The 26,211-nt window shown below is 56.3% G+C and overlaps 1 protein-coding gene and 1 pseudogene across 1 annotated transcript; one reads left to right on the top strand and one right to left on the bottom strand.

The window, feature by feature from the left end:
- Positions 1–404: 404 nt before the first annotated feature.
- LOC119514939 lies at positions 405–2,900 on the bottom strand (annotated as a pseudogene).
- Positions 2,901–18,786: 15,886 nt separating this feature from the next.
- On the top strand, positions 18,787–25,934 carry NOTUM (notum, palmitoleoyl-protein carboxylesterase). The gene is made up of 12 exons (XM_037810682.1): positions 18,787–19,047; positions 20,577–20,923; positions 21,804–21,856; positions 21,934–22,029; positions 22,452–22,512; positions 22,628–22,686; positions 22,977–23,079; positions 23,817–24,008; positions 24,117–24,217; positions 24,679–24,826; positions 25,022–25,069; positions 25,262–25,934. Exons 2-12 carry the CDS (start codon positions 20,604–20,606, stop codon positions 25,566–25,568), a joined length of 1,488 nt encoding a protein of 495 aa, XP_037666610.1. The 5' UTR covers positions 18,787–19,047; positions 20,577–20,603; the 3' UTR covers positions 25,569–25,934.
- The last annotated feature ends 277 nt before the right edge of the window (positions 25,935–26,211 follow it).

Here is a 26,211-nt window from a genome sequence, read left to right as displayed (position 1 = left end):
CTCAAAATAGTGCTCGGCAATATCAGTGTTTACTGTGAGTGTAGGCAATTTTGGGGCAGTCTCCGTTACACACTGGGTAGAAATGAAGACTGCCTGACTCAGTCTTACTGCAGTTAGTGTATTAGTATCATTAAATGTGGTGAAGAGAATTCTTTCCCATTAGTTAAGCTCAAGGAAGAATATAAAGCATTTGGGTCAATATTATAATCAAACTATGACCAATTCTCCAAGCCAAATAGACAAAGGAACTGCCAAGGTTAAAGATAGAATAATTCTCTTCATACAGCCTTGTATTGTTTAATGAACTGCACCATTAAAAATCCTAAGCGTAACAGTAATCTTTACAAGCCAACTCATCAAAACAGGCATTTGGCCAATAAGAATTTAATTTCCCACCGATAACATACTTTAGACTTTAGATTTATTTAGGGCCATTTGCACATGTTTATAAAATATTTAGTTTCTTCTAGAAGATGACAAGACAGCTCCCCTTCAGTGAGACCCTGGCCTAAGTATATTTGCTTTACTTATATAGCAAGAGGATAACATTAAACACGGAAGCTTTTGATTTGTGGCACTGAATGACGATCTACACAGGGCATCCTTCAAAAGCTACAATTAAGGATCCATCTAGCTTTTCAGCAATGCAAGCCCGATTGAGGTCTTCTGGCCCATTTGCTTGACACTCGTGTTTTATGCCTTGAAATTTCTTTTTGATTGCATCCTTGGAGCTCGCGTAGATCATTTTACTTTTCAGAGGTGCTAGTTCTGGTGCCCACAAAAAAAAACATCAACTCCTCTTTTCTGGATTCCTTGGTTTCAAAGCTTGCATCATACAAAGCATAGCGACAATCTTTTTCAGGAAGCATTCCCACGAAATGCTTGAAAGGATCGGTTATGGTCACCCCTACATCTCCAACCAAGATCTCTTTGCCTGCTTCTACAATGATGCACTTCTTGTCTGCACTGAGACAAAAAAATGACAGCCTTCTTTCTTTTCTTGATTTCTTCTGGTGCAGAGCACTTCCGAACTTTCATGTCATAAAAAATGCGACATACTTCATCAGCAACTTGCACTCCTGAGGCCATCTTCACCACTCGGTCGCAGGGAAGTGGGGTACAGATCCGGCGGGCGCCGAGTCTGCGGAGCATCGTCCTCACGGAAGCTAGAAAAAGCAACGGAGGGAGCTAGGATGACTTTTTAAATCAAACAACTATAATTTTATTCTATGTAGCTATGCTCTCCCTAAATGTTTACAAGTTTACTAATAAAATAAGCTAGCATCATATCCATTAGATCTTTATTATGGTAAATATGTATAAGTTTGTGTTTAATGAAATTAAGTTATTATTTTGACAAACTTTATTTAAAAAATAATTATGTTTTGTAAGATGTTTAAGGACAGTATTAAAAATCTTTTTGGTAACTTAAAGTATGCAGGTATGTAAGATATACACAATGTGCTTTGTTAAAGTGTTTAGTTTTATCTTCGAGAATGTGTAAAGGCTCAGTGAGTATGGAAAGTTGTAGAAATTTTGTGAAAGTGAATTTTGTTTGTTGGCTGAAAGGATATGGAAAGTTGTAGAAGGTTTAGGAAAGTGAATTTGGTTTACTGTAGTCAATGCTGACTAAAATTTGATAAGCTTCTCTAAGGGAATATGGTTTGTCCTAAAGTAAAATGGCTAGTTTTAATATATAAGCCAAGACCTGAATGGTTATGGAAAATTGCAGAAGGTTTGTAAAAGTGAATTCTGTCTGTCATGGTTGATGCTGACCAAAAATTTGATAGGCTTGTTTATAATATTTTTAAAGAGTTTTTGTCAAACTGTGTATTCATACCAAGCTGGAGCTTAGTTTTCTCTGTATTAAAATAATGTGGGTTATTGGTGTGCTCTTAATGAAAGGTTATAAAAAGTTTTTCTTAACCATCTGAGAACGCTGCCTAGAAGATAAAGATTTTACGTCATATCAGAATAATGTCCTTGTTGATGTTTATGCTGGCCTTCTCATCCTTTGTTCCAGAAGACAAGTCTTCTCAATGTTAGAGGAAAATTGTTGCAAAGGATTTGTTCTTTCACCTTGTAAAAGTAAGGAGCTAAAATAGTTTAATATATTACATAGGAAATGTTTGGAAAGTATTACGATAATTAAAAGGGATTTTCTATCCTGTTAGCTAAATCTCTATGGGTGAAATGTTATTCATAGAGTTAGAGATAGTATAAAATTCCTATGATAATGTTCTCACTGTCCATGTTGTATCTGATACTGATCTGCATGAAGTTAGACAACAGTATGATCTTGTTAGTCATGGTTTTAGTTATTCTTAGAAAAAGATTACAGATCCTGGAAACAACCAAATTTACTTGTCAGTTACACTGCTTTGCTCTAATGCTTCTCTATAAGTACATGTGGTCAGCTATGTATCTTCAACAAAATTTCATCTTCAACAAAAAGAGACTTTAAAAGAGAAGCAAAGCAAGTATATAAGTTATGTTCTACCTGTTAATTAACATAACCCTGGTAGACGTGTAAAGGTATGACAGGACAAAACCTCTGCTAGAGTTTGTGGTTTATGACCCCAATATAAGTCAACTGTCAAATGTTTTTATTTCTAAAAACATCTTCATTTAGAAATGTTTATGAGAAAATTAGGGTCCAGACTGTAATCTCATACAGCAGTTGCATTTACTTCTGAGCTTTCACTGTTATTTCTGAGATGCTGAGCTCTTTGTGTATAACCTAGCAGTGCCCTGGAACTTTGGGTACCTGTTTGACACCTGAGACTCTGAGTGAGAGTTCTCCAGCTCTGAAAGTCGGCGTGACTCTACACAGCAACTGTTAAAGAAGCTGAAAAAGAGATCAGACTTCAATTAGAAATGTGAATGAAGCTGATCTGGTTAGGACTAAGGTAAACCAGGATACAGGTAAAAGATGATATTGTCTGTATTTTAAAACTTTAATGTCTGTGTGAGACCAACAGAAGAGATGTTTATTTTGTCCAAAATTTAAATATTCTTTAGTACACTCTCTAATTTGACCTCTCTGGTCAGTCTATTTAAACAGCCTACTTCTAAGGAACCTAGAGTAGGAAATGAGCCCTTGATATTCTGTACAGGTTAATGTAATACCCTGATGCATTTCAGAGGATTTGGGGCAGAAGATGAAAAAGTATTTGCAAATCCCTTGAGGGACTGGAGGAAAAAAATGTGGAACCATTAAACTTCTCCACCTGGGGATTTCCTGCTATTCTGTTAAGCAATGCGGGCTCCCAATTTATGAAACCAAGCCCTTGATCTTCATGTTTGCCCTTATGAAACTTATCTCTGTAATGGCAAAGTTAAGCCTTTGTTATAATTAATGCCTAAGAGTCGCCCCAGGGAACCTCTTCTGTTGCTCAGATGCAGTCTCTCTCTTTAAGCCCAACTCTGCAAATCAACTCACTACCCTCCCCCTATGTGGGATGCGGGACACTGTTATCGAGTTCCGACTTGGTGGGCCTGGGCCAGGGGAACTGATCAGCCCCTAGGAAAGGTAGTGGGGCACGGCTGGTAGCGCCCTCCACGGCCCCCTGGGCCTGAGAAAGTGGAGCCGAATGGAGGCCCCATTTCCTCACCCCAAAGTACAACCGTTGGGGAGGGCTTGCCGGAGAAAACACCCCCCCCCCCGTGCCTTACCCGCACCCTCCACCCTCTTCGTTACCGGAGCAACTCCCGCCCCTTTTCAAACAACCTCCGCGCCCTCTCAGAACCAATCCAAGCCTTTAACCTCTACAGCTACCCCGCCCTCTAAACCGCCCGATATAAGCTTGTACTCTCCCCTAATAAACTCTCTTGGCTTCCTCACCCTAAAAGAAACGTGTCCCGCCTGTTCCTTCTCGCCGCCCTCCACACCTTGCACGCCACCGCCGGGGACCGGGCCCAGTCCCCCGCCTCGCCCTCGCCTCCGGGAAAGAGCCCCCGCCGCCGGTACCCTCCGAGCAATCCCGAGAGCATAGGATTTAGCAACCGGCCGCCACCCCCCCCCCCCCAAAAGAGTCAACAGCGACCGCAACTGGCGCCCAACGTGGGGCAGGTCCTCTCCACACAGCGGTCCAGTAAAACCACCCGCTCGCCCGGACGCCTCTCCAACTCCCCTTCTCCTCGCCTGCAAGGTAAGGGCCGCCTCTCCCTCGCCGCCCCGCGGAGCCGCCTCTCCCTTGCCGCTCCACGTCCGGAGCCGCCTCTCCCACGCCCCTCCGCGCCCAGGCCGCTCTTCCTTTCCCGCATTAACCTGGCTTTTGCCCCCGACTACCTTTCGTCTTCTCTTCCTATATCCCCCCATTCCTCCTAACACTCTTCCTCCAGTAGCTTTCCCTCTTCCCCTCCATTACTTTGCTGTGGTCCTTTGTGTCTTTGTTTCTTTGTTTGGCGCCCTGTGCCTCTTTGCAACCGCCCCCCCAGATTGCTCCAAAATGGCGAACTTCCTCCTTCTTCTTCTACTGAGGGGAGGAAGTGCTCTAGTGATGACGTCAGCCCTAAGCCGGGCAGGAAACCGCATGCGCTTTACCCCGCCCTTCCACAGGGCGGAGTTAGTCCACCATCTTGTGCCTTAGACCCCGCCCTTTCACAGGGCGGAGCTAGTCCGCCATCTTGTGCCTTAGGCCCCTCCCTTTCACAGGGCGGAGCTAGTCCACCATCTTGTGCCTTAGACCCCGCCCTTTCATAGGGCAGAGCTAGTCCGCCATCTTGTGCCTTGGACCCCGCCCTTTCACAGGGCGGAGCTAGTCCACCATCTTGTGTCTTAGCCACGCCTACCGCGCCGCCGTCTTGCGACGCTTGGGGCCTCCCACTCCCGCCTCCCCCTCCGGCGAGCTCCCCCTCGGAGCCGCTACCGGCAGCTGCCGCCGCTCCTCCCACCCTGCCGTCTAACAACCCCTGGCTGCCTTCTACACCTCAAGGCAACCCTTGGGGCAACGCTCCCCCTACCCCCACTCCCGCGCCAGGCCCTCTGCAAGCGCGTCCTCCTTTCTCTCGTGCTTTTCGCTGCTTTCCTCTTAACCTTACCCCCACCCCACAGAAACCGTATGACTGGTATCCCATTGACTCTGATACTATTAAGCAGCTTCGCAGGGCCGTCAAGGAGGACGGGTTAGGTAGCCCATACGCTTCCCAATTACTACAGGATATCGCCATGGACTTTTGCCTCCCCCAAGACTGGGCCTCGCTTGCCCGTTCCATTCTTAACCCCGGCCAGTTTGTTGACTGGCGTGCTCACTTCCAGGCAGAAGCAGCTAAGCAAAGCGAGCAAGACGCAGCCACTGGAGTCTATCATCACCCCGAAGCCTACTTGGGCACGGGAGCGTTTATACATGCATCCGCCTATATTAATGCGCCTGCCACCTTTTGGCCTATCCTTCGGGGAATCGCCTTGCGAGCTTTTGCCAACTGTTCCGCCTGTCGGCCTACTAAATTCACCAAGCTCCTCCAGGAGCCAAATGAGCCTTCTGCCACCTTTGTCTCTAGGGTTGAAGAAACCTGCGCTCGAAAGGTTAATGATCCCCAGGCCCAACTGGCTCTCGCTCGAGAACTCGTTCTCGAGGGAGCCAATCCCCCTTGCAAGCAGGCTATTCTTCCCTTGCGGGAGAAGAGCCTATGGGATTGGATACTCGCCTGCAGCGCCTTTGACCCAGCTGCCGCGTCCCTAGCCCAGGCTGTCTCTGGCGCTGTCACTGCCGCCTTAGCCGCCACCACCGGTTGCTTTAAGTGCGGGCAGAGCGGCCATTTTGCCCGGGAGTGCCCCAATGCAGAAGTCAACCGCCCGCCTTTCATGCAGCGCAATGGGCGCCCCCCCCCACTCCTTGCCCACGCTGCCAGCGTGGCTATCACTGGGCGCGCGATTGTAAAAATAACCCCAAAAACCTCTGCCGCTGCCCTGGTGTCAATCAGCGCCAAAACGCTGAGCAAGCTTTAAACTCCAAGCGGGGCAAGCCTCAGCCCCGCCCCTAAGAGGCAGCGTGCCGGCCGGTTCTAATAAAACTAATCACCTCACCGGCAATAAAACGCTTCTCTGGACAGTCCCTATCACTCCGGAAAAGCCTACTCGTAAATTAAGAATAGGGGGGCAATGGTACACGGGCACACTCGATTCAGGGGCAGAAGTCTCTTGCATGCCCGCTCAGTATGCCACCATGTGCATGGTTCTCGATGGTCCCTCAGTAGTGGGAGCCACTGGTACCTCCACCTCTCTTCAGGCCATGAGACCCATTAAGTGGGAAGATGAAGAAGGCCACTCAGGCACCTTCCGCCCGTTGTTCCTCCACACCATAGACCAAATTTTATGGGGCCGTGACATCCTCGCCGCCTCTGGGGCAGTGCTTACCACGCAGCCCCCCCAATAATGTGCGCCACTGCTCGTTTAACACCTCCAGCGCCCGTTCCTCTGCAGTGGGATACTGAGGAACCTATATGGGTGGAGCAGTGGCCCCTTCGCACGCATAAATTAGTTGCACTCCAAGCCCTTGTCCAAGAACAATTGGACGCAAGCCACATAGAACCTTCTACTAGTCCCTATAATTCGCCAGTGTTTGTTATTCATAAAAAAGCCACAGGGAAATTTAGGCTCCTCAATGATCTGCGGGAGATCAATAAGCATATTCTTCCCATGGGTTCCCCGCAGCCTGCACAACCCCCCTCCTTTTCTTTTAATGCCTCTGAACTGTTTCTTCCCGAAACCTTTCCCCCGCCAATAGCGATTCTGGTAGTTCTAGAAGGGGAGGCCGAGTTGGAGTACGCAGTAACAAAAATCTAGACCAGTATTACATGTGCCCATCCTCAAATCCTGGAAATTGGAAGCCTCCTGTTCCTGATCAATACCTTATCACTTATTCTCATAAAAAAGGAGGCTGTACTAAAAAACCCCTCTGCCATTGGTCCCAATAAAGTCATTAACCCCCTTTTTCCACAGCCTTCCAGCCGCACCTCAGCTGCCTCCAGCCGCACCTCAGCTGCAAACAGTGTATCACCAACCCCACCACCCCAACCTTTTCTACCCCCCTCTCATTACTCCTCTCCCCTCTTCAGCCTTATCCAAGCAACCTTCACCTCACTAAATGTCTCCTACCCCAATCTTACCTCCTCTTGTTGGCTTTGCCTCTCCACCTCTTCCTCACTGTATGAGCCCATCACCTCCAACCTCTCCTTTTCAGAAAACACAGAGGACAGCCCCTCGGAATGCAATTGGAATACCTCTGCCGTCCCCCTAACCTTTCATTCAGTCTCCTTTACAGGAAAGTGCATCCGCCGTCGCTCAAGTAACTCTCCCAACCTCACAGCTTGTGCCGACTACTCATCTCCCAGCAGCTCTGCAAAATTTCTCATTCCTCATAACTCCTCCCAATGGCTCTGCTCCTCTACAGGGCTTACCCCCTGCCTTAACGTGCAAACCCTCAATACAACTAATGAAACTTGCCTCCTAATTGTCCTTATCCCTAGGGTCCTATACCACAGCGAGGAAGACTTCTTCCTCCGCCTGGAAACAACTGCAGCTTCTGCCCCACTGCAAAAGCGAGAGCCCATCACCGCCCTCACAATTGCCTCCCTCCTAGGTCTTGCAGGCGCTGGCACCGGAATCGCTGCACTAGCCAGTCAAGGTTCCGCCCTAACTCACCTCCGGGCGGCTGTTGACGAGGACATTCGTCACCTACAAAACGCTATTTCCCATCTTAAAAATTCTGTTAACTCCCTCTCTGAGGTCGTGCTCCAAAACCGCCGAGGTCTCGACCTTCTCCTCCTCAAAGAAGGCGGCCTCTGCGCCGCCCTAGGAGAAGAGTGCTGTGTATATGCCAATTCCACAGGTCTCGCCGAAGACAGCCTAAAGAAGGTCCGAGAGGGACTGGAACAACGTAGAAGAGACCGTGAAGCCACCAGCTATTGGTCCCACATCTTTACCTCCCTCCTCCCTTACCTCCTCCCTCTCCTCGGCCCCCTACTAATGATCATTCTAGCTCTCACCCTAGGGCCCTGCATTATCCGCAGAATTGTCCAGCTTGCTAAGAACCAAGCCAATGCTGTCTTTTCATCATTTGTGCAAGTCCAGTATCAACAACTTGCCTCTACTAAAGAAACTAACCCTCCGCAGCGTCGCTACCCTCGTCCATCCCGCAAGCAGCGAGGCCCCTCTCGAACGCCCGGGCGCCGCACCAACGTCGAGCTCCAGCCTCTCTGACTACCATCTACCCCTATCCCTTCCCCCACCTCCCCTTTCCCTCACCCCTCGGCGGATCTCTCCGGTAAGCTTCTTCCTCTAATTAGAAAAGAAGGGGGAAATGCGGGACACTGTTATCGAGTTCCGACTTGGCGGGCCTGGGCCAGGGGAACTGATCAGCCCCTAGGAAAGGTAGTGGGGCACGGGTGGTAGCGCCCTCCACGGCCCCCCGGGCCTGAGAAAGTGGAGCCGAATGCAGGCCCCATTTCCTCACCCCAAAGTACAACCGTTGGGGAGGGCTTGCCGGAGAAACCCCCCCCCCCCCCCGTGCCTTACCCGTACCCTCCACCCTCTTCGTTACCGGAGCAACTCCCGCCCCTTTTCAAACAACCTCCGCGCCCTCTCAGAACCAATCCTAGCCTTCAACCCCTACAGCTACCCCGCCCTCTAAACCGCCCGATATAAGCTTGTACTCTCCCCTAATAAACTCTCTTGGCTTCTTCACCCTAAAAGAAACGTGTCCCGCCTGTTCCTTCTCGCCGCCCTCCACACCTTGCACGCCTCCGCCGGGGACCGGGCCCAGTCCCCCGCCTCGCCCTCGCCTCCGGGAAAGAGCCCCCGCCGCCGGTACCCTCCGAGCAATCCCGAGAGCATAGGATTTAGCAACCGGCCGCCACCCCCCCCCCAAAAGAGTCAACAGCGACCGCAGTGGGACATAACTTCCAGCGTTGTAACTCTCCTTCACCATGTAGGACACGACACTCAGGGATGAGCCTGGCCCTGGCACTGTGGGATTGGTTGACCAAAATGGGGAAGAGAAATAAAACAAAATAAAATTTCAGGGTGAAGAGATTTCAGAGAGGCTTGAGAAGTCATTCTGGAGGTTACTCTTATGCAAGTTTCAGCCAGATATTGAAAACTGCTACAGTATGCCAAGCCCCAACCAATAGTGTTCCTGAAAACTCTAAAGAATACCCCAGGTTCTATCTAAGACTCTATAAAAATTTTACTTATTAAGTTTATTTTTCAGAAACTCAAAGCCTCTGGATTGTTCCTGTGCAGGATGAGCCCTGAAACCCAGAAGTAGCATTCTCTCCAAGAACAGGCACCAGTTTCATCCCTCTACCCCATAATGTCACCCCTTTCAGCATGAGGAAGTCAGAATGGTCATTACCCAGATATCCCTCAAGATGAGAGAATAATCAAACGAGAGGGAGGAGTTGTGACCGAGAAGTTAGGATATGATAAATGATATGACTACTGAATCATTATATAGATACTTCTTTTTACTTTCTAGTATATTGGAATAGCCAGAGGGAAATACCTGAAATTGCTGAACTGTAATCCAGCTGCCTTGATCTCTGATAATGATGGTACAACTATGTAGCCTCTGTCTTGTGATCATAAAAGCCTTATAACTGACCCTCACTTGTACCTTTTAGCCTGTTTTTCAACTATAGAATCTTCTGATCACCGAAAACAGCCCCTAATGTGTATAAATGAAGGGCCTTGAGTCAGCCTAGAATTAACCCACCCCAATTCCAAAACTATTTTGCTAGATGGAGCTGGAGCTAACCAAAACAGGCCCACCTGACATGCACAGTAGCTAAACTTTAACTTTTAGTGACCTATACCTCATTATATTGCTAAAAATCATGCCCATTATCATATTATGGCTGCCATTGTCTTACACACATTCTGTGACTCAGCTTGTAATCCATATTGTACATGCTCAATAATTAGATCACTTCTAATTCATCATCTGGAGCCACCATTGTTCATTATCCTAAAACCTGCCCATCTCTTGATTCTATAAAACTGTCAGATTTGGAGACAGGAACTCTGTTCCTTGCTGTTGGGAATGTATAATGGTACAGCCACTGCGGAAGACAGTTTGGTGCTTCCTCAGAAAACGAGATACTGAATTACCCTACGATCCGGCAATTCCACTTCTCAGTATATACCCAGAAGATCTGAAAGCAGTGACAGGAACAGACATTTGCACCCCCATATTCATTGCAGCATTGTTCACAATTGCCAAGAGATGGAAACAACCCAAATGTCCTTCAACAGACGAGCGGATAAACAAAATGTGGTATATACACACGATGGAATACCATGCAGCAGTAAGAAGGAACAAGGTCCTGAAACATACGACAACATGAATGAAACTTGAAGATACAATGCCGAGTGAAACGTCAGACACAAAAGGAGAGATATTGTATGCTACCACTAATGTGAACTCCATGAAAAACGTAAAATCAGTGTCTTATAATGTAGAATACAGGGGACCTAGAGATAGACAGAGGCTAGTGAGGCAGGAACGATAACCTAATACGTACAGACATGTCAATGTGGGTGAACTTACAGGTATGGGAATGGACAGGAGTGATGATGGTTCGGTAATGGGATTATAAGTATCAGTGACACGTTGAAGGCAAACATGATCAAAAGTGGTTGTTTAAAGGCATGTAACCCACAGAGTAGCACTACAAACATAAATAAATGTTTGCATGATATACTTCTAAGGTGTGACACTGGTACAGAGAGTTAACAACAGAGTGGTATATGGAAAAACCCATTACATATTATAGACTATATTTAATAGGAATATCTTACCAGTACTACACTAATACTAGGGATGAATCATTAGCAGCTGATAAGAACTCTGGGATGTATTATGATAATTATTTAAAATTGAGAGTGATGATGATTGTACATCTAAGTGAAAATAATATGAGACACTGATTGTTTATCTTGGACAGACTATATCCTACTTAATAAATCAAGCCCTCAATCTTGCACCTTGCTCTTGTGAAACTTAGGGCTATAAATGGGGGGCTAAGCCCACCTTTAATTACGCCTAAGAGGCACCTCCAGGGAACCTCTTTTGTTGCTCAGATGTGGCCTTTTTCTAAGCCAAACTCGGCAAATAAATTCATTAACCTCCCTCCCACAAGGGACGTGACTCCTGGGAGAGTGAATCTCCCTGGTGATGTGGGACATGACTCCTAGGAATGAGCCTGGCCCTAGCATCGGGGAATTGAAAATGCTTTCCTGAACAAAAGGGGGAAAAGAAAGGTAACAAGATAAGGTCACAGTGGCTAAGAGATTTCAGTTAGAGTCGAGAGGCTCTCCTGGAGGTTTCTCTTATGCAAGCTCCAGCTAGATACCCCAAATGGCCGCAGTACACCAAGCCCTTACCAACAATAGTCCCCAAATACCTAGGTCCCTACCTGAGAGTCTATGCTAAGTTTATCTCTCAGAAACTTAAATCCCCCAGAGTGTTCCCATGTCAGACAAGGCCTAAAACCCAGAGGCAACAGCCTCTTCAAGTCAAGCAATCAGATGCAGCCCCCTCCCCATATTGTCGACACCCCTTTTCAACATGAACAAGTTAGGGTGGTCACTGCCTAGACATCCCTGAAGATGAAGAAAGGGATTAAACGAGATGAAGAGGTGGCAACAGATAAGATAAGAATCTTGGTATAATTTTTTTTTAGATGCTAGGGTATTACAATAGCTAGAAGGAAATAACTGAAATGGTAGAATCATAACCGATAACATTCTTTGAAATTTGCTCTCTAACTACTTGTTAAATCGTACTCTGAAAGTTATTACTGTCATGTATATATGTTAAATTTCACAATAAAAAAGTAATTAAAAAATTATCAGAGTTACTGCAATTCAGGCAGACAGATTTTTAGGCCGATAGGCCATCTGATCTCCTGCTCCACATGCAGCCATAAACTTTTTCTCTCTGAAACCCTGGTGTCTCAGGAATTGGTCATTTGAGCGCTTCGGGCAGAAAACCCCCGAGCTTTTGATGGATATCAGTTATTCATTGTCATGGTTGTCGGTCTGACTGACACAAAGGAAGTCCGCATGGCATCTGCTCCTTTCTAGGAACATCCTGTTCCTTTCTAACTTTATCTCATTTATGGCTGCTTAACTGTTCAGAGTTTATCTGGCAAGAGAAACATTCCATGCCCCTGGGGACACATTTCTGAAATCTTACAAGCTTCTTAAGCTGGATGGTCAGTTTTACTGCAAAAGTAGTTCATATTTTAGTCACATACTTTCATGTAAGACAGTTACCAAACTATGGCATGCATCTCCTACTGAGAGACAGCTGCAGATTGTATAGCAAATAGATTCTGTGACCTCTGATGAAAACTTCCTTGTCAAAATCTTTAATAAAAGTGAAAACGTTTTGATATGCTCTTTTCCTTGACACCACTGCATCCATCTATCCTTGCTTGGCTACATTTCATGAAAAAATAAGAACTTTGCCAGGAGTTTTACATTCCCTCACTGTGAATGTAAACCGGGGGAAGCTGTTTCTTCAAGTAATCACTTCTTGTTAAGTGACTCTCTTGGAGAGTGGCCGTCAGGTGCTTAGTCATCCCTATTATGATATTAAGTAATAGAGCTTTCCAGAAAGCTGAAATCGGAATTCCTGGTGAATAAAAATAGTAATGTGCGTTTTATATTCATGGTGAGACTTTCCACTGGCTCCTGGTTGCTTTTCAATAAATTGTTTTCAAATCATGTTGACCATTAAAAAATGTATGCTACTTCACTTGGCTCTTCCTGGTGTATAGACACATCTCTGTTAATGTGACCACGAATAACCTATAATTATAATTAAAGTGAGCATTTGCCTTAAAAAAAAAAGTTACCTCAGTGGGTAACTGGGATCTCTCAGTGTTATTTCTTGCAACTTTGCATCAAGCCACAATTATCTCAATAAACGTTTCAGTTAAAAATGACAAATCTACAAACAAGCTAAAAATGTGATTCAGTGAACTTCTTTTTCAACGCTGCCCCTCGGGGTGGAGGCCACGACTGTTGACACTTGCTGCGTCCCCACCGCCTTCTCCCTCTCCCGCACCCGTGTTTGTTGAAACTTTTGACGTTGCAGATGCCCAGATTCTTCCCCTCTAAATACTTCAGCAGGGAGCCCTGAGACAAGACCACCATCCAAGTCACAGCCCCAGCAGCTCACGACAAACCCTACAGCAACCGTCATCTAACACGCGGGATCTAAGACGATGCACACAGCAGCCAACCTGCAGCCACCAACTACGCGGTCACCGGGACATGATCTCGAACCCATCCACTTTAAAGTTGCCAGGGTTGTCCACAAATTGTCCTTCAAAGCTGGTTGCCACTTTGCATTTAGTTATCAGGTCTGTTTACACGTCTTGCATCTAGAACGGTCCCTCTGCTTAGTTTTTTTAATTTTTTAATTTTTTAAATTTTCATCACACTGGTGGTTTTAAAGGCTCTGGGTCCATTTTCCTTACAAAACCCAAAGTGTGGCTCCACCCGATCCTTCCTGGGGTGCAAAGTGGCGAAGGTGACCTCACTTCCGGCGTCCATCAGGTGCAGGAGCTCAGCGGGTCCCGTGAGGGCTACGTGAAGTGGGAACCCCTGGTCCAGTGGGGATGGCCAGATTCCTACACAGCAGAAGTCTTCGCTCCTCACGGCATGATGAGCCCGGTGGGGGTAACCCCCTGAGACCATAAAAAGCCTGTTTCTCCCATCACCATCCACCCATCAGCTTTAGCATCCAGTGACGATCCTTGCCTGGATCTGTTATTACACGTGGGTGGTGAAGTCATGACTTCCCAATTTTATCATTCCTTCTACATTTAATACCTGGCATTTTGGTTTTTTTTTCCATAAAGAAAAGCTCCACACCCACCTTATTTTTTCTTAAATATCGCTATGAATTCACGGACTCTTTTCTTTATTCGATCATGATTCTTTCTGATGCCCCAATGGGCTGGAACTCATCAGCCGGTTACCCCTGCCCCGACGTGGGCACCCCTCCCACATCCCTCCCTTCCCCTCTGTCTTGCATGTGCACAAGAAGCTGTCATGTACCTGTAGTTTCCCTGAGCCACTGTGAGTGAGTGGGGGGGTCTGTGCCTGGGGGCTGCTAACTACCTCAGTGTGCGTTTCCTAAGAGCAAGACAGCGCTCTCAGACAACCACGGACTGTCCATGGGGCACCTCGTGCCGAGTCCAGGCTGTGAGCTGACCATGGCCAACCCTTTCAACAGTTCTCTGTTATCCTTGGAGCACTTCCTACTTCTGCCACGAGACATTCTGGGGTCGCCGGGTGCCACCCCTGCCTGAACCCTGAAAGCCACGATTCCTGCAGGGAGCCCTGGTTGCTTTGGGAGGTGAGGGGCTCAGAACCCTCATGCCAGTGCCACATCGTTTTAATTACCGTAGCTTTGTGGTAAGTTGTGACGTCAGGAAGTGTGAATCCTCCAACCTCATTCTTCTTCAAGACTGTTTTGGCCCTTTGGGGCCTGTGCCAGTTTGAATGTATTATGTTCCCCCCAAATGCCATTAACTTTGATGTAATCTTGTGTGAGCAGAACTTTCAGTGTCAATTAGATTGTAATTTTTTGAGTGTTTCCATGGAGATGCACCCCACCCAACTGTGGGTGATGACTCCGATTGGATAATTTCCATGTAGGTGTTGGACCACCCATTGGGTGCACTATATAAGATCAGACAGGAGTGAGCTTGCCACAGCCAAGAGGGACACTTCGAAGAAAGCACAGGAGCTGCAGATGAGAGACATTTTGAAGATGGCCATTGAAAGCAGCAGACTCTTGCTCCAGAGCAGCTGAGAGAGGACAAATATCCCAAGTGCAACTAAGAGTGACGTTTTTGAGGAACTGCAGCCTAGAGAGGAACGTCCTGGGAGAAAGCCATTTTGAAACCACAACTCTGGAGCAGACGCCAGCCACGTGCCTTCCCAGCTAACAGAGGTTTTCCGGACACCATTGGCCATCCTCCAGTGAAGGTACCTGATTGTTGATGTGTTACCTTGGACACTTTATGGCCTTCAGACTGTAACTGTGTAACCAAATAAACCCCCTTTATAAAAGCCAATCCATTTCTGGTGTTTTGCATTCCAGCAGCATTAGCAAACTAGAACAGGGCCCCTTGCAATGCCATATCAATTTGAGGGCAGCATTACCATCTCTGCAAAAAACACTGCTAGAATTTGATAGGGATTGCATTAAATTTGTAAATCAACCAATTTCATTTTAAATTAAACCAGCATCTAGTCCAATTTTTCCCACACTGGTCCTTCTGAAGATTGTATTATCAACAGCACAGCAGCTCTCCCCACAGGGAGAGGAAAACGCCCGCACCCTGCTGGCCCTCGGAGGCCGGCCCGGCGCTGCCAGCTCTCCCGGCCGCCCCCTCCAGCGCTTGGCCTAGCTGCTGGTCCACGCCCCACCCTCTCCCCACTGCCCGGCCTGTGCGGCTGCTCCTGTCCAGCTCCCTGCCCACGTGTCCCCTCCTCTGGGGGTGCTCCCTGACCCCCACCCCTGCTTCCCACTCGCCCCCTCTTCCTTCCCGTGTCCTATGCTGGAGCCCCCTGGACAGCTGCAAGTTCTCATCTCCCCACCCAGGAGACAGCCCCAAGACGGCGGCCACTGGTCTCTCTAGTCCCTGCATCCTGAGCCTGGGACGGTGCCCAGCAGACAGCAGGTGCCCCTGCACGTTGGTGAGTGAAGGAACCACATCAGCAGCCTCCAGGCCGAGGCGACACCCGGAGAAGGTAAGAACCGCAGGTCAAACTCAGAGGCACGGGGAGGAGCACTATGTATGGGAGCCACGGAGCTAGCGGATAATCCGCCCCCGGGGACCGGGGACCCCCCGGGCCTGGGTTTCCTGCTCCGGGAGTCGGGCCTGCGGCTCCCAGGGTCGGGGCTGACGGGGCCCGCGCCCAGCACCTCCCGTTCCTCCGCCCCGGTTTATCCACGGTCTCACTAGCGCTGGGAAGCGAACGCAGCAAGTCCCAGTTCATCGCCGGCAAGACGGCCCAGGGCCTGGGGTCCCGCCCGGCCGCCCTCCCTCCCCGCGCCGCGGCGCCGCTGCTCCCGGGATCTGCTTTGAATTACAGGGCGGCCTGGCCCTTTAAGAGCGGCATCCGCCGCGCCCCCTTTGAAGCCGCCGCGCTGGGGCTCCCGGGGCGACATCTGAGGGTTTGCGGCGCCCGGGCCGGGGGAGCGGGGAGGCCGCCCGGGTCAGGCCGCCTGCAGCTCGTTAGGCCGCGCGGCCCCCGCCCTCCCCCGCCCCCCGACATCCCAAGAAGCCCCATCCCGGGGCCAGGCGGGGAGCCCCGTGTGCGCCCCTGTCCCGGCCCCCAGCCTCAGGGGCTGGCCCTGACGCTCCGCAGGACACCCAGGCTGCCCCCGCCGGTGCCCGGGCCATCGAGGGGCACTGGGGGTCACTGCTCAGTCATGAGGACGCGTCTAGGACTCAGCGGCCCCTCGGTGAAGGGGTCCCACATGCTTGGGCCCAGGGTAAGGGGCGCCAGGCTGGGGGCCTCGGGGCAGGCAGGAGCTGCTGGCCCTGGAGGGCCCTCTGCTCCCCGGCTCCCCTCGGCCAGCATAACCTCCCCCAGCTCCAGGCCAGCAGCTTTGCCCACCGCAGTCTGGGGCCACAGGCTGAACAGGGGCTTTGCCCACCGATGGGGAAGACAGAGAGGGAGGACGAGGACTTGGGGGGAAGCGAAAGGGGGTCCATACTCTGACTTCACAGCCCTCCCAGGCTGGAGGTGGGCCCCGGGCAGACCATCGGGGGCTTTGGGGCGTCTGCCTGGGCCCTGCCCACTTGGCATGGAGCCACCGGGTGGCCAAGTGAGGGCAGCAGGCTTGGGCCATGCCCCGCCCCGGGCTGAGGAGGGAAGGTGGCTGTGCGGCGAGGGAAGGGGTGCTGCTGGGTGACCCCAAAGCCCTGGAGGCCCCACCCTCCAGGCAGGGCAGCAGCATGAGGGACTGTGGGTTCCAGGTGCCACCTGTGTCACCACCACCCTCCCCCGCACCTCCTCCCTGTCCCCACACGGGTCCAAGCACTGACCCCCTTTCTCAGCACAGTGGGGCACGTTCCTCCCCAGAGCGGGAGGCAGCAGGTTGGTCCCTGACCCACATCCTACACCCTGGGAAGCCCCTCCTAAGAGGGGGAGCCCACCTCCAGCTCTTCTGTCTCCCAGAATGCCCTGCAGCCAGGCCCAGGCGCGTGACCTCAGAGGCTCCTACTGCATCCCAGTGCAGCGGTGCGTGTCTGTGTGGGACGGGTGAGGCAGGTGCCTGGACAGTGCCACTGCTCCTGGTCCCCCAGCCGACATCTCTGCCCACCCAGAGACCCCACAGGCCCTGGCCCCAGGACCTCAGGCGTCTCGGTCCTGGGGCAGCAGTAACAGCATGAGCACCCCCGGAGGCTCACCCGCCGCACCGGGTGCTGTTCTTGCCATTGTACAGACGAGGGACCCGCCCGAGCACGGCCGCACAGGGCAGAGTGGGACCTGCGGGCAGGAGGCATGCACCCGCCACCCCTGAAGGTTCGGGATTTGTCCAGTTGACCAAAGGGGCATAGAGCATCCCACAGGCCCAGGAGGGCTGGTCTGAGGCCGAGTGCTGTGACAGCGGGCTCCTGTCCCCCCGCCTCACCCCTCTCCCCGGCTGCCCGGGGCACTTGTCCCCAGCCTGCCAGACCTAATGTTCTGACCCACGGGTGTTGAAGCCAGGTCCTGCCTTATACCCGTCAGAGCTGGAGGCCCACTGGCCTGGGGGCAGGTGGCCCGGGCCCAGAGGCCATATGCAGGGGCTCGAAGGACCTGCCCTCCAGACGTCAAGAGCTGAAAATTGGGGATGGGGGGGGGTCGGGCAGAGCCAGGTCTGTCTGCACCCAGGAAAGGACTCGGGGGTGGGCACCAAGGGGCCCAGAGCACAGTCGTTGGCAACGGAGAACAGCATGAGAGGGCAAGGGAGTTGGGGGGTGCTCTGAGCTCAAGGCCCCCTTCGTTCCGCTGCCGCTGCTGAAGAAACCCATGACCTCATTGGGGTTTCGCGTGCGGGCTGAACAGCACAGCCGTGAATGCCGGAGAACCAGCATGTCCCTCTGCCATCCTGGAATGTTGCTGGCAATCAGACCGCCACCTCCGCGGGGCACCGCGCTGGGCACTTTCATGCTCCGGTTCTCTAAGCCACACACCAACCCTCTAATGGGTTCACGGTCATCGCCCCACTTGAAATAGGAGGAAACAGAGGCACAAGCAGAGCGTCCGGGCCTTGCCCCAGGGCACTGGCCGGGACCTGGCTGGCAGCCAGCTCGGTAGGAAGCCTGTCCCTGCACAGCCCAGGCCAAGGACATCCCAGATGGACCTTAGAGCTTCTCCGCCTGGGGCTGGAGTGCCAGGCTCTTCGGAGACAGAGGGCTTTCAGAGGCAGGGGACTCTTGGGGACAGGCTCTCACCCAGCGCTGAAAAATCTCACCTAGAATAACCTGTACAGACTTTACCTCCTTCAGGCAGATGCCGAGACTACTTGGGGCTGAGACCCCACCTGGGTTTGAAGCTACTGGCTCTGGCCAGTCCCAAGCAGGCCCAATAAAGTGGGGCCTTCCAGACCCCAGTCTCAGCTCTGCTGTTCACCTTTCACCTCTCAGGGTCTCAGTTCCCCCCATGAGGAAAACAGGTGCACGCCCGCCTGGCTACCTGGGGGAGGAGTTTGTAGCTCGGCCACCTCCCCTTTGCTGAGCGTCCCAAGCCCAGGCTGGCCTCTGGGGCACCTGGCATGGCCTTCGACTCCGCCATGTGTCAGGCTTCTTGCTCCCCTCAAGCGCTGGTCGGGAGAGCTCCAGAGTCCTGCTGGTCTCTCGGGGCCTGGCCGGAGTGAGTCAGTATGTGTGTGCAGAGCGGAGTGGCCACTTTCTTCCTTCTGTTTATCATTCAGCCTGGGGACTTGGGAGAAGGACGAGCCCTGGGGCCAAAGGATCCCAGCAAGGCCCGATTCCTGGGGCTACCAGTAAAAGGGAGGGTAAACGGTAAGTGAGAACCCATCTCCCAGGGGGTAGATGCTGCTTCCTGACCCCCCACCCAAGCTACGGGCCAGGCTGCCTCCTGCACCACTGCCCGCCCCCCAGTTGGTCTTCTGAGGAGGAATCACATTCTGCCCCGAATGACCTGAGACTTGGGGTGGGGAGGGTGCACTCAGGGCGCCGGCTGGGAGGTGAGGTGATGGGGGACAGACAGCACCAGGTTACTGGAGGCCACCAAGGGGAGCCTGGCCCGCAGCTCCTCGGCTCCCCGCCCCCACCCCACCACCCGCGGCGGCTGCGACAAGGAGAGGTGGGGGTGTGGGGCCGCCGGGGGCACACAAGGAGGACCCAGGACTCCACCCCAAGGACACCGACCTCACTATGCGGCCGCGGTCCTTCTGACCCGAGGCCTGCGAGGGCGGCGCAGAATCTCCCACCCCGGCACGGCACAGGGCGACTCCCCCGCGGCGCCGGCGCCGGGCACCGGGTCTCTCCCCCAGGTCGCCGAGGGCGGCGGGGCCTCGCTCCGCACCTGTCCGCCCCTCGGCGCGCGGCCCCGCGTCCGCCGCCGCTTTGATCCGGGGGCCCCGCTGGATAAAAGTCCCGGGCGGCTCCGCGCCAGCACCAGAGCGGGAGCGCAGCGGAGCCGGCGCACCAGCGGGGCCGCGCAAGGGGCAGCGACGCCGAGGAACCGGGGCCGCGGGGCCGCCCGCGGTGAGCCGGGGCGCGGGGGCCGTTCCGGGGCGGGAGGGCGCGGCGGGTCGGGGTCCGGGTCAACCCGGGGCTGCTCCCGGCCGGCGCGGGGCCGGGGAGGCGAGGGAGGGTTCGCCGGCGGCTCGAGGAGAGCGCGGCCACCCCGCGCCCCCAGCCCGTCGGGCCCGGGCCGCTGCGCAGTGCCGGACCTCTCCCCGCCGGCTCCGGGCCGAGTCGAAAACCCCCGCTCCAACCCCGGGCGCCCCGCCGCTCGCTCGAGGAAGGCGGCGCCGGGCAGGCCGCGGGGGCAGAGCCGCGGGGGCCGCCGCGCCGGGAGCCTCCGGGCCGCGCTGCCCCCCACGGAGCCGGGCCGGGAGCGCCTCCGGCGGCCGCGGCAGAGTAGTCCAGGCCCCTCCGTCAGCCTTGCGGTTTTGGGAAGAAAAGGCGATGCCTCCGCCAGGAAAAGAGCGAGCGCGGCCCCCTCCCCCTCGCCGAGCCCGGGCGGCGGCGGCACATCTAACGCGGGCACCCGGGCCCCCGCGGCCCCCGCGAGCTACGCCCAGGCTCGGCCCCCGCCGCTCATTGGCGCGGGCCGGAGCCAGCGCACCCGGACCCTGCGCTGCCCTCGGCCGGCAGCGCGCCGCGCCCCAGCTGCCAGAGGCCGAGCGACGCCCGGGCCCCGAGAGCCTCGACGCCGAGCCGCTGCGCCTCCTCGGCCAGGCCCGGCGCGCGAGCAGCGGGGGCGGGTGGGCGAGCGAGCAGGCCGGCGGCGCCCCGCGCGTGTTCCGGTGCGCCCCGGGCCCCGCCGCCCCGCCGCCGCTCAAGGCCGCCCCTCTCCGCAGGTGGCCGCGGGCCCGAGCGGCGCGGCCATGGGCCCAGGGGTGCGCGTGCTGCTGCTGCTGGGCTTGCTGCACTGGGCCGGGGGCGGCGAGGGCCGGAAGACCTGGCGGCGCCGCGGGCAGCAGCCGCCCCCGCCGCGACCCGAGGCGGCGCCGGCGGCCGGGCAGCCCGTGGAGAGCTTCCCGCTGGACTTCACGGCCGTGGAGGGCAACATGGACAGCTTCATGGCGCAGGTCAAGAGCCTGGCGCAGTCCCTGTACCCCTGCTCGGCGCAGCAGCTCAGCGAGGACCTGCGCCTGCACTTCCTGCTCAACACTTCGGTGACCTGCAACGACGGCAGCCCCGCGGGGTAAGGCCCGGGCCGCAGGACTCTGTGCTGGCCGCCTCCATAGAGGCCCGGGCGGCCCGGTGACCCGCCGCGCGGGGGTGGGGCCCTCCGGAAGGCCTCTGTCCCTAGCCGGCCCGGACACTGACCCCTGGGCCATCCGTGCCCAGCTCCCCTGCTCGTGTCCTTCTGCCTGGCGGGGAGACAGCAGTCCCCGAGCTGTCCTGGCTGCAGTCCGAGGTGGAGAGCCATGCTGGCCCCCATCGCCGGCTCCTGCCCCTCTGCTCCCTCTGGCCCCAGGAAGCGGGCGGGACCCCCAGGGGTCCCCGCGGCAGCCCGCTTCAGAGGGGCAGAGAGGGAGCGCAGGTGGACGTAAGGGAGTGGGGTGAGACGTTCATTGCGTGTCTCCCGCCCACTCCCACAGTGGATGAAGGAAGGATGCGCGGGTCGGGAGGCGTCTGGGGGGCGCCCCGCGCTCAGCCGCCGAGGAGCCGGCCACCAGGTCGGGTCTCGGTAGCAAGGCTGCCACTGCCCTCCTGCGCCCCTCCGCGCCGCCCGCCTCGCCACCTGGCCCCCTACTTGCCCCCCACCCCCCTAGCGAGGAGGCTTTTCCCTTTTCCAGGGTCCCTGCGCGCCCTGGGAAGACCCCGAGGCCCAGCTGAGACCCCCCCCCGCCCGGCCCCCCGGCGGAGGTCACGGCGGGTCCCGCGCCGGGCGGGCCGTGGGGATTTTCCACGGACCACAAGCCCCTGGCCGGGCCTCCCCGCCCCGCGGGCGCCACCTCCCGGGCCCGGCGGGGACTGGCTCGCGCGCCCGGGCCTGACCGGCGGCGCCCCCGTGAGGCCGCTACGCGCGCGCCCGCGACAGGTGGAATAACCCTTTCCTCCCCGGGTGCTCCCCGCAGCTACTACCTGAAGGAGTCCAAGGGTAGTCGGCGCTGGCTGCTCTTTCTGGAAGGTGCGTCCCCGGGCCGGGTGGCGGGGTGGGCGCGCGGGCGGCCGGGGCGCGGGCCCTGAGCCGGGCGGTGTCCGCAGGCGGCTGGTACTGCTTCAACCGCGAGAACTGCGACTCCCGCTATGACACCATGCGGCGCCTCATGAGCTCCAGGGACTGGCCGCACACGCGCACAGGTGAGCAGGGCGCGCCCCGCGCCTCCCCGCGGCTCAGGCTTCAAGTCCTGGAGAAGGGTGCGCGCGGGCTCCTGCGGCCGGAGCGGCCCCAGCCGGCTGTGTCCTCCGAACTCGGCGCAGGACGCATCACTTCTTCACCCCCTGGCTTTCATTCCTTGTATAACTGGGTGTACGGGGAATCATCCCCCCGGGGATCAAAGCCCCCGGTGGAGGGCAGGGGAGGTCAAGGGTCACAGCCCAGCTGCAGCCTGCCCACAGTTACCTCCTGTTCCTCCCCCCATCTTGCCCTTCCTTGGGCCTCTTGGGTCAGGCTGAGACCACCCAGGTAGGCGCCACCCACTCCCCCCACCCTCCTGCAGCCCCCACCCCTGCACACAGCACTCCCACCAGAAAGACCCCCACCCGTGCCCGTGTCCTGGCAGGCACCGGGATCCTGTCCTCGCAGCCTGAGGAGAACCCCCACTGGTGGAACGCCAACATGGTGTAAGAGGGCCTGGGGGGCACTGGGCCCTGGGGGGGGGCTGTCCTGGGGAGGTGTCCTTCTGGGGGTGCGGGTGGCAGAGGGCCTTGGCACACCTCACCCGTCTGTGTGTTGCAGCTTCATCCCTTACTGTTCCAGTGATGTGTGGAGTGGGGCTTCCCCCAAATCCCAGGAGAGTGAGTCCCCTGCTTTCCCGCCCTCCTCTCCCCCTCCCCCCCAGCGGGGTGGGGGTGGGGGTGGGGCTTCTGGAGAGCCAGGCGTTCAGCCCCCAGCTGCCTCGGGTTCCCTGACAGCGGGCCATGCCCCCCCAGCCCCACTGCCAGTTTGTCCGCTGCTGGCCTGGTCCCCGCAGGGGCCCCCACTCCTGGGCTGCTCCCTGGAGAGCGGCCCCCAGCCTCAGGGGTCCAGGCTGCACCTGATCAGTCTGGCCCCAGAGACCCACCTGGAGCCTCCTCTCTCCACACAGACGAGTACGCCTTCATGGGGGCTGTCATCATCCAGGAGGTGGTGCGGGAGCTCCTGGGCAAGGGGCTGAGCGGGGCCAAGGTGCTGCTGCTGGCCGGGAGCAGGTGGGCCGGGGAGGGGGAGCATGGGCAAGGTGCTGCTGGCCGGGAGCAGGGTGGGGGGGAGCAGAGGAGGGGCAGAGCTGAGGGTGGAGCCGACCCAGAGGTGGGGGGAAGGTGTCTGGGGTGGGGGAGGAGCAGACCCTGGGCAGACCTGGAGGTGCCCAGCCCTCTGACCCCACTGTCTCTGCTGCTTCCGTCCTTGCCAAGCCTGGGCGGGCAGCTGGGAGGGTCGGGCTGGGTGGGAGAACCGGTGTCCTTGGGGGCTTCCGGTCAGGTTCCATCGGGCAGCCCCTGGCCAGGCTGCCTGGGTCCACCGGTCTCTGGGTGTGAGGGGCTAGGGCCGCAGTGCCCAGGTGGCTGGCTCAGAGCGGGGCCTGGGAAGCCGGTAAGCAGGGGTCACACCTCTGTCTTGGCACGGGTGCTAGGAGACCGCTGTGGGAGAGATGAAGGCCTGAGGCCACAGAGTTCAGTTTCATTTTTCAGATGAGGAAACTGAGGCAAAGAGAGGAACAGAAGAAGGGGGAGGCTGAGCTCCCCGTGTGGCAGAGGTGGACATGGGCTGCCACCCTTGGCTCTGGGCCAGCGCATGGGGTCTGCTGCCCCATCTGTGCCTCCAGGGCATGTCTCTGTGGCTCACTGCTCCCCTGGGAATGCAGGGGGCCCCCCGTTCCCAGGGTGTGTGAGCTGGGCTGGGGGGCCATCCCCAGCCACCTGCCTCACTGCCCCGGCCCTCCCCGCAGTGCCGGCGGCACAGGGGTGCTGCTGAACGTGGACCGCGTGGCCGAGCAGCTGGAGGAGCTGGGCCACCCGGCCATCCAGGTGCGGGGCCTGGCCGACTCGGGCTGGTTCCTGGACAACAAGCAGTACCGGCGCACGGACTGCATCGACACCGTCACCTGTGCGCCCACGGAGGCCATCCGCCGCGGCATCAGGTGTGTGGGGCAGCTGTCCGCCCTGCTGGGGCTCGGGGGCCCTGCCCAGGCCAGGTGGGGTGGCACCTGGGGATGGAACACAGCCTGACCCAGCGTGCCGGGCCCCAGGTACTGGAACGGGGTGGTCCCGGAGCGCTGCCGGCGCCAGTTCAAGGAGGGCGAGGAGTGGAACTGTTTCTTCGGATACAAGATCTACCCGACCCTGCGCTGTGAGTGGCCACGGGGGGCCGGGGTGCGCGGATGAGGGGCGGGCAGCCAGACGCTTCCCGGGGCTCCCGAGAACCCAGTGTAGAGCTCAGCTTCTCGGACCACTGCCCCGGGCCAGCCGGGTGCCAGGAGGACCCGGAGTCCTGGCCCTGGCCCAGGATCAGGCCAGCCTTCTCGTTGCCCTCTGCCCAGGACTTGCCTGGTTTGGGCACCGAAAGCCCCACGTTCCCGAAACCCCTTGGTCCCAGGGAAAGCAGGGTGGCCAGTCGCCCATCTGCACCCATGCTCAGGATAGCCTTTCAGAGCCAGGCGGTTCTGGGCTCTGAACCCAGAGGCTGCCTTGGAGCTGGCCAGGACCTCTGAGTTCGGGGCTCTGAACCTGCGGGTGAAGAGCATGGAGGGGAGCAGAGCATCGGGGGGCAGGGCCCGGCAGGGGTGCTGAGCAGAGCCGTGCCCACCCCAGGCCCGGTCTTTGTGGTGCAGTGGCTGTTTGATGAGGCCCAGCTGACTGTGGACAACGTGCACCTCACGGGGCAGCCGGTGCAGGAGGGCCAGTGGCTGTACATCCAGACCCTGGGCCGGGCACTGCGGGACACCCTGAAGGACGTGGCGTGAGTGGGACCAGGGCCTGTGGACACTAAATGTTTAGCGAGCAAAGCGACTTGAAAACAGAGGCCACCAAATGCCAAACCACGGCCGGCCTGGGAGCCCGTGTCCCTACCCCACAGAGGGCCTCTGGGTTGGCAGCGAGGGGGAGAGGGTGGGCCATGGTCACCGGGCTCACTCTGTCCCCCCCTACCCCACAGGGCTGGCTTCGCCCCTGCCTGCCTCTCCCACGAGATCATCATCCGGAGGTGGGTCCCCCCCAGGCCCGTGCCCCCCACCCGCCTGCCCCATCTGTGCTTTTCAAGCCCCTTGTCGGTCACCAGCAGCACGGCAAGAAGTCAAACTCAGCCCCGGGCCCTCCCGCCCGCACTGCTCCAGGGGCCGCAGTGCTGCCTCTCTTTGGCCGCTCCCCCGTGACCCCCCTGGACCTCTGTCCGCAGCCACTGGACGGACGTGCAGGTGAAGGGGACCTCACTGCCCCGGGCGCTGTACTGCTGGGACCGGAGCCTGCACGACAGCCACAAGGCCGGCCGAGCCCCCCTGAAGGGCTGCCCGGTGCACCTCGTGGACAGCTGCCCGTGGCCCCACTGCAACCCCTCGTGCCCCACCATCCGGGACCAGCTCACGGGCCAGGAGATGAGCGTGGCGCAGTTTCTCATGCACATGGGCTTCGACGTGCAGACCGTGGCCCAGCAGCAGGGACTGGAGCCCAGCAAGCTGCTGGGGATGCTGGGCAGCGGGGCCTAGGGGGGCCCCCTGCCTCTCCGAGGGTCACCGGGGCCCCAGCCCACCCCCGACCCAGGTCCGGACCCCTGAGTCCCGGAGCCTTCGCCGCCCACTCCCACCACCTTCAGGGGCCCAGCCAGGGGCCGCAGACCCCCGATCCCCCGCCCCTCCCCGGCCCCAGCCCACAGTGGGGAGGGGGAGCCGGAAGCACTGGATTCCTCAGCCCCCCGGCCCAGCCCCCACACCCTTTTGTATTATTTTATAAAGTGACTTTTTTATTACTTTGATTTTTAACAAAGGAAATTAAGCAAGAAATATATGGTGGAATGATATTGTTTTGTAACGTTATTTTTTTTAATAATGAAATAAAGATGACCAAAGAGCTTGGCCCTGTTGACATGTTTCTTTGGGCCGTCCTGCCTGCAGTTCACCACCCGCCCCTGCCCTCCGGGGCAGAAGGGAGAGCTGGGGGAGCCCAGGGGTCACCCCTCCTGTGTCTGCCCTGCCTGAGGAGGCCCCTGTCTGTCCATCCAGTTGGCAGATACCAACCGGGCACCGGCCACAGGCCCCCACTTTCCAGCACAGTAACAGCTGGCGTTTCTCGAGAGGTGTTGGTACAGTCAGCGGGTAATACTCGCACAGGCTCTAAGCGCTCACTGTTCCG

The sequence above is a fragment of the Choloepus didactylus genome, chromosome 18 (genome assembly GCF_015220235.1).
Source record: "Choloepus didactylus isolate mChoDid1 chromosome 18, mChoDid1.pri, whole genome shotgun sequence".
NCBI lineage: Eukaryota > Metazoa > Chordata > Mammalia > Pilosa > Megalonychidae > Choloepus > Choloepus didactylus.
This window is presented reverse-complemented; position numbering and strand designations above follow the sequence as displayed.

Coding starts and splice junctions, on each gene's coding strand:
- NOTUM (XM_037810682.1), top strand. CDS start 20,604: ATGGGCCCAGGGGTGCGCGTGCTGCTGCTGCTGGGCTTGCTGCACTGG. Junction 20,924..21,803: donor AACGACGGCAGCCCCGCGGG/GTAAGGCCCGGG, acceptor TGCTCCCCGCAG/CTACTACCTGAAGGAGTCCA. Junction 23,080..23,816: donor CTGCTGCTGGCCGGGAGCAG/GTGGGCCGGGGA, acceptor CCCTCCCCGCAG/TGCCGGCGGCACAGGGGTGC.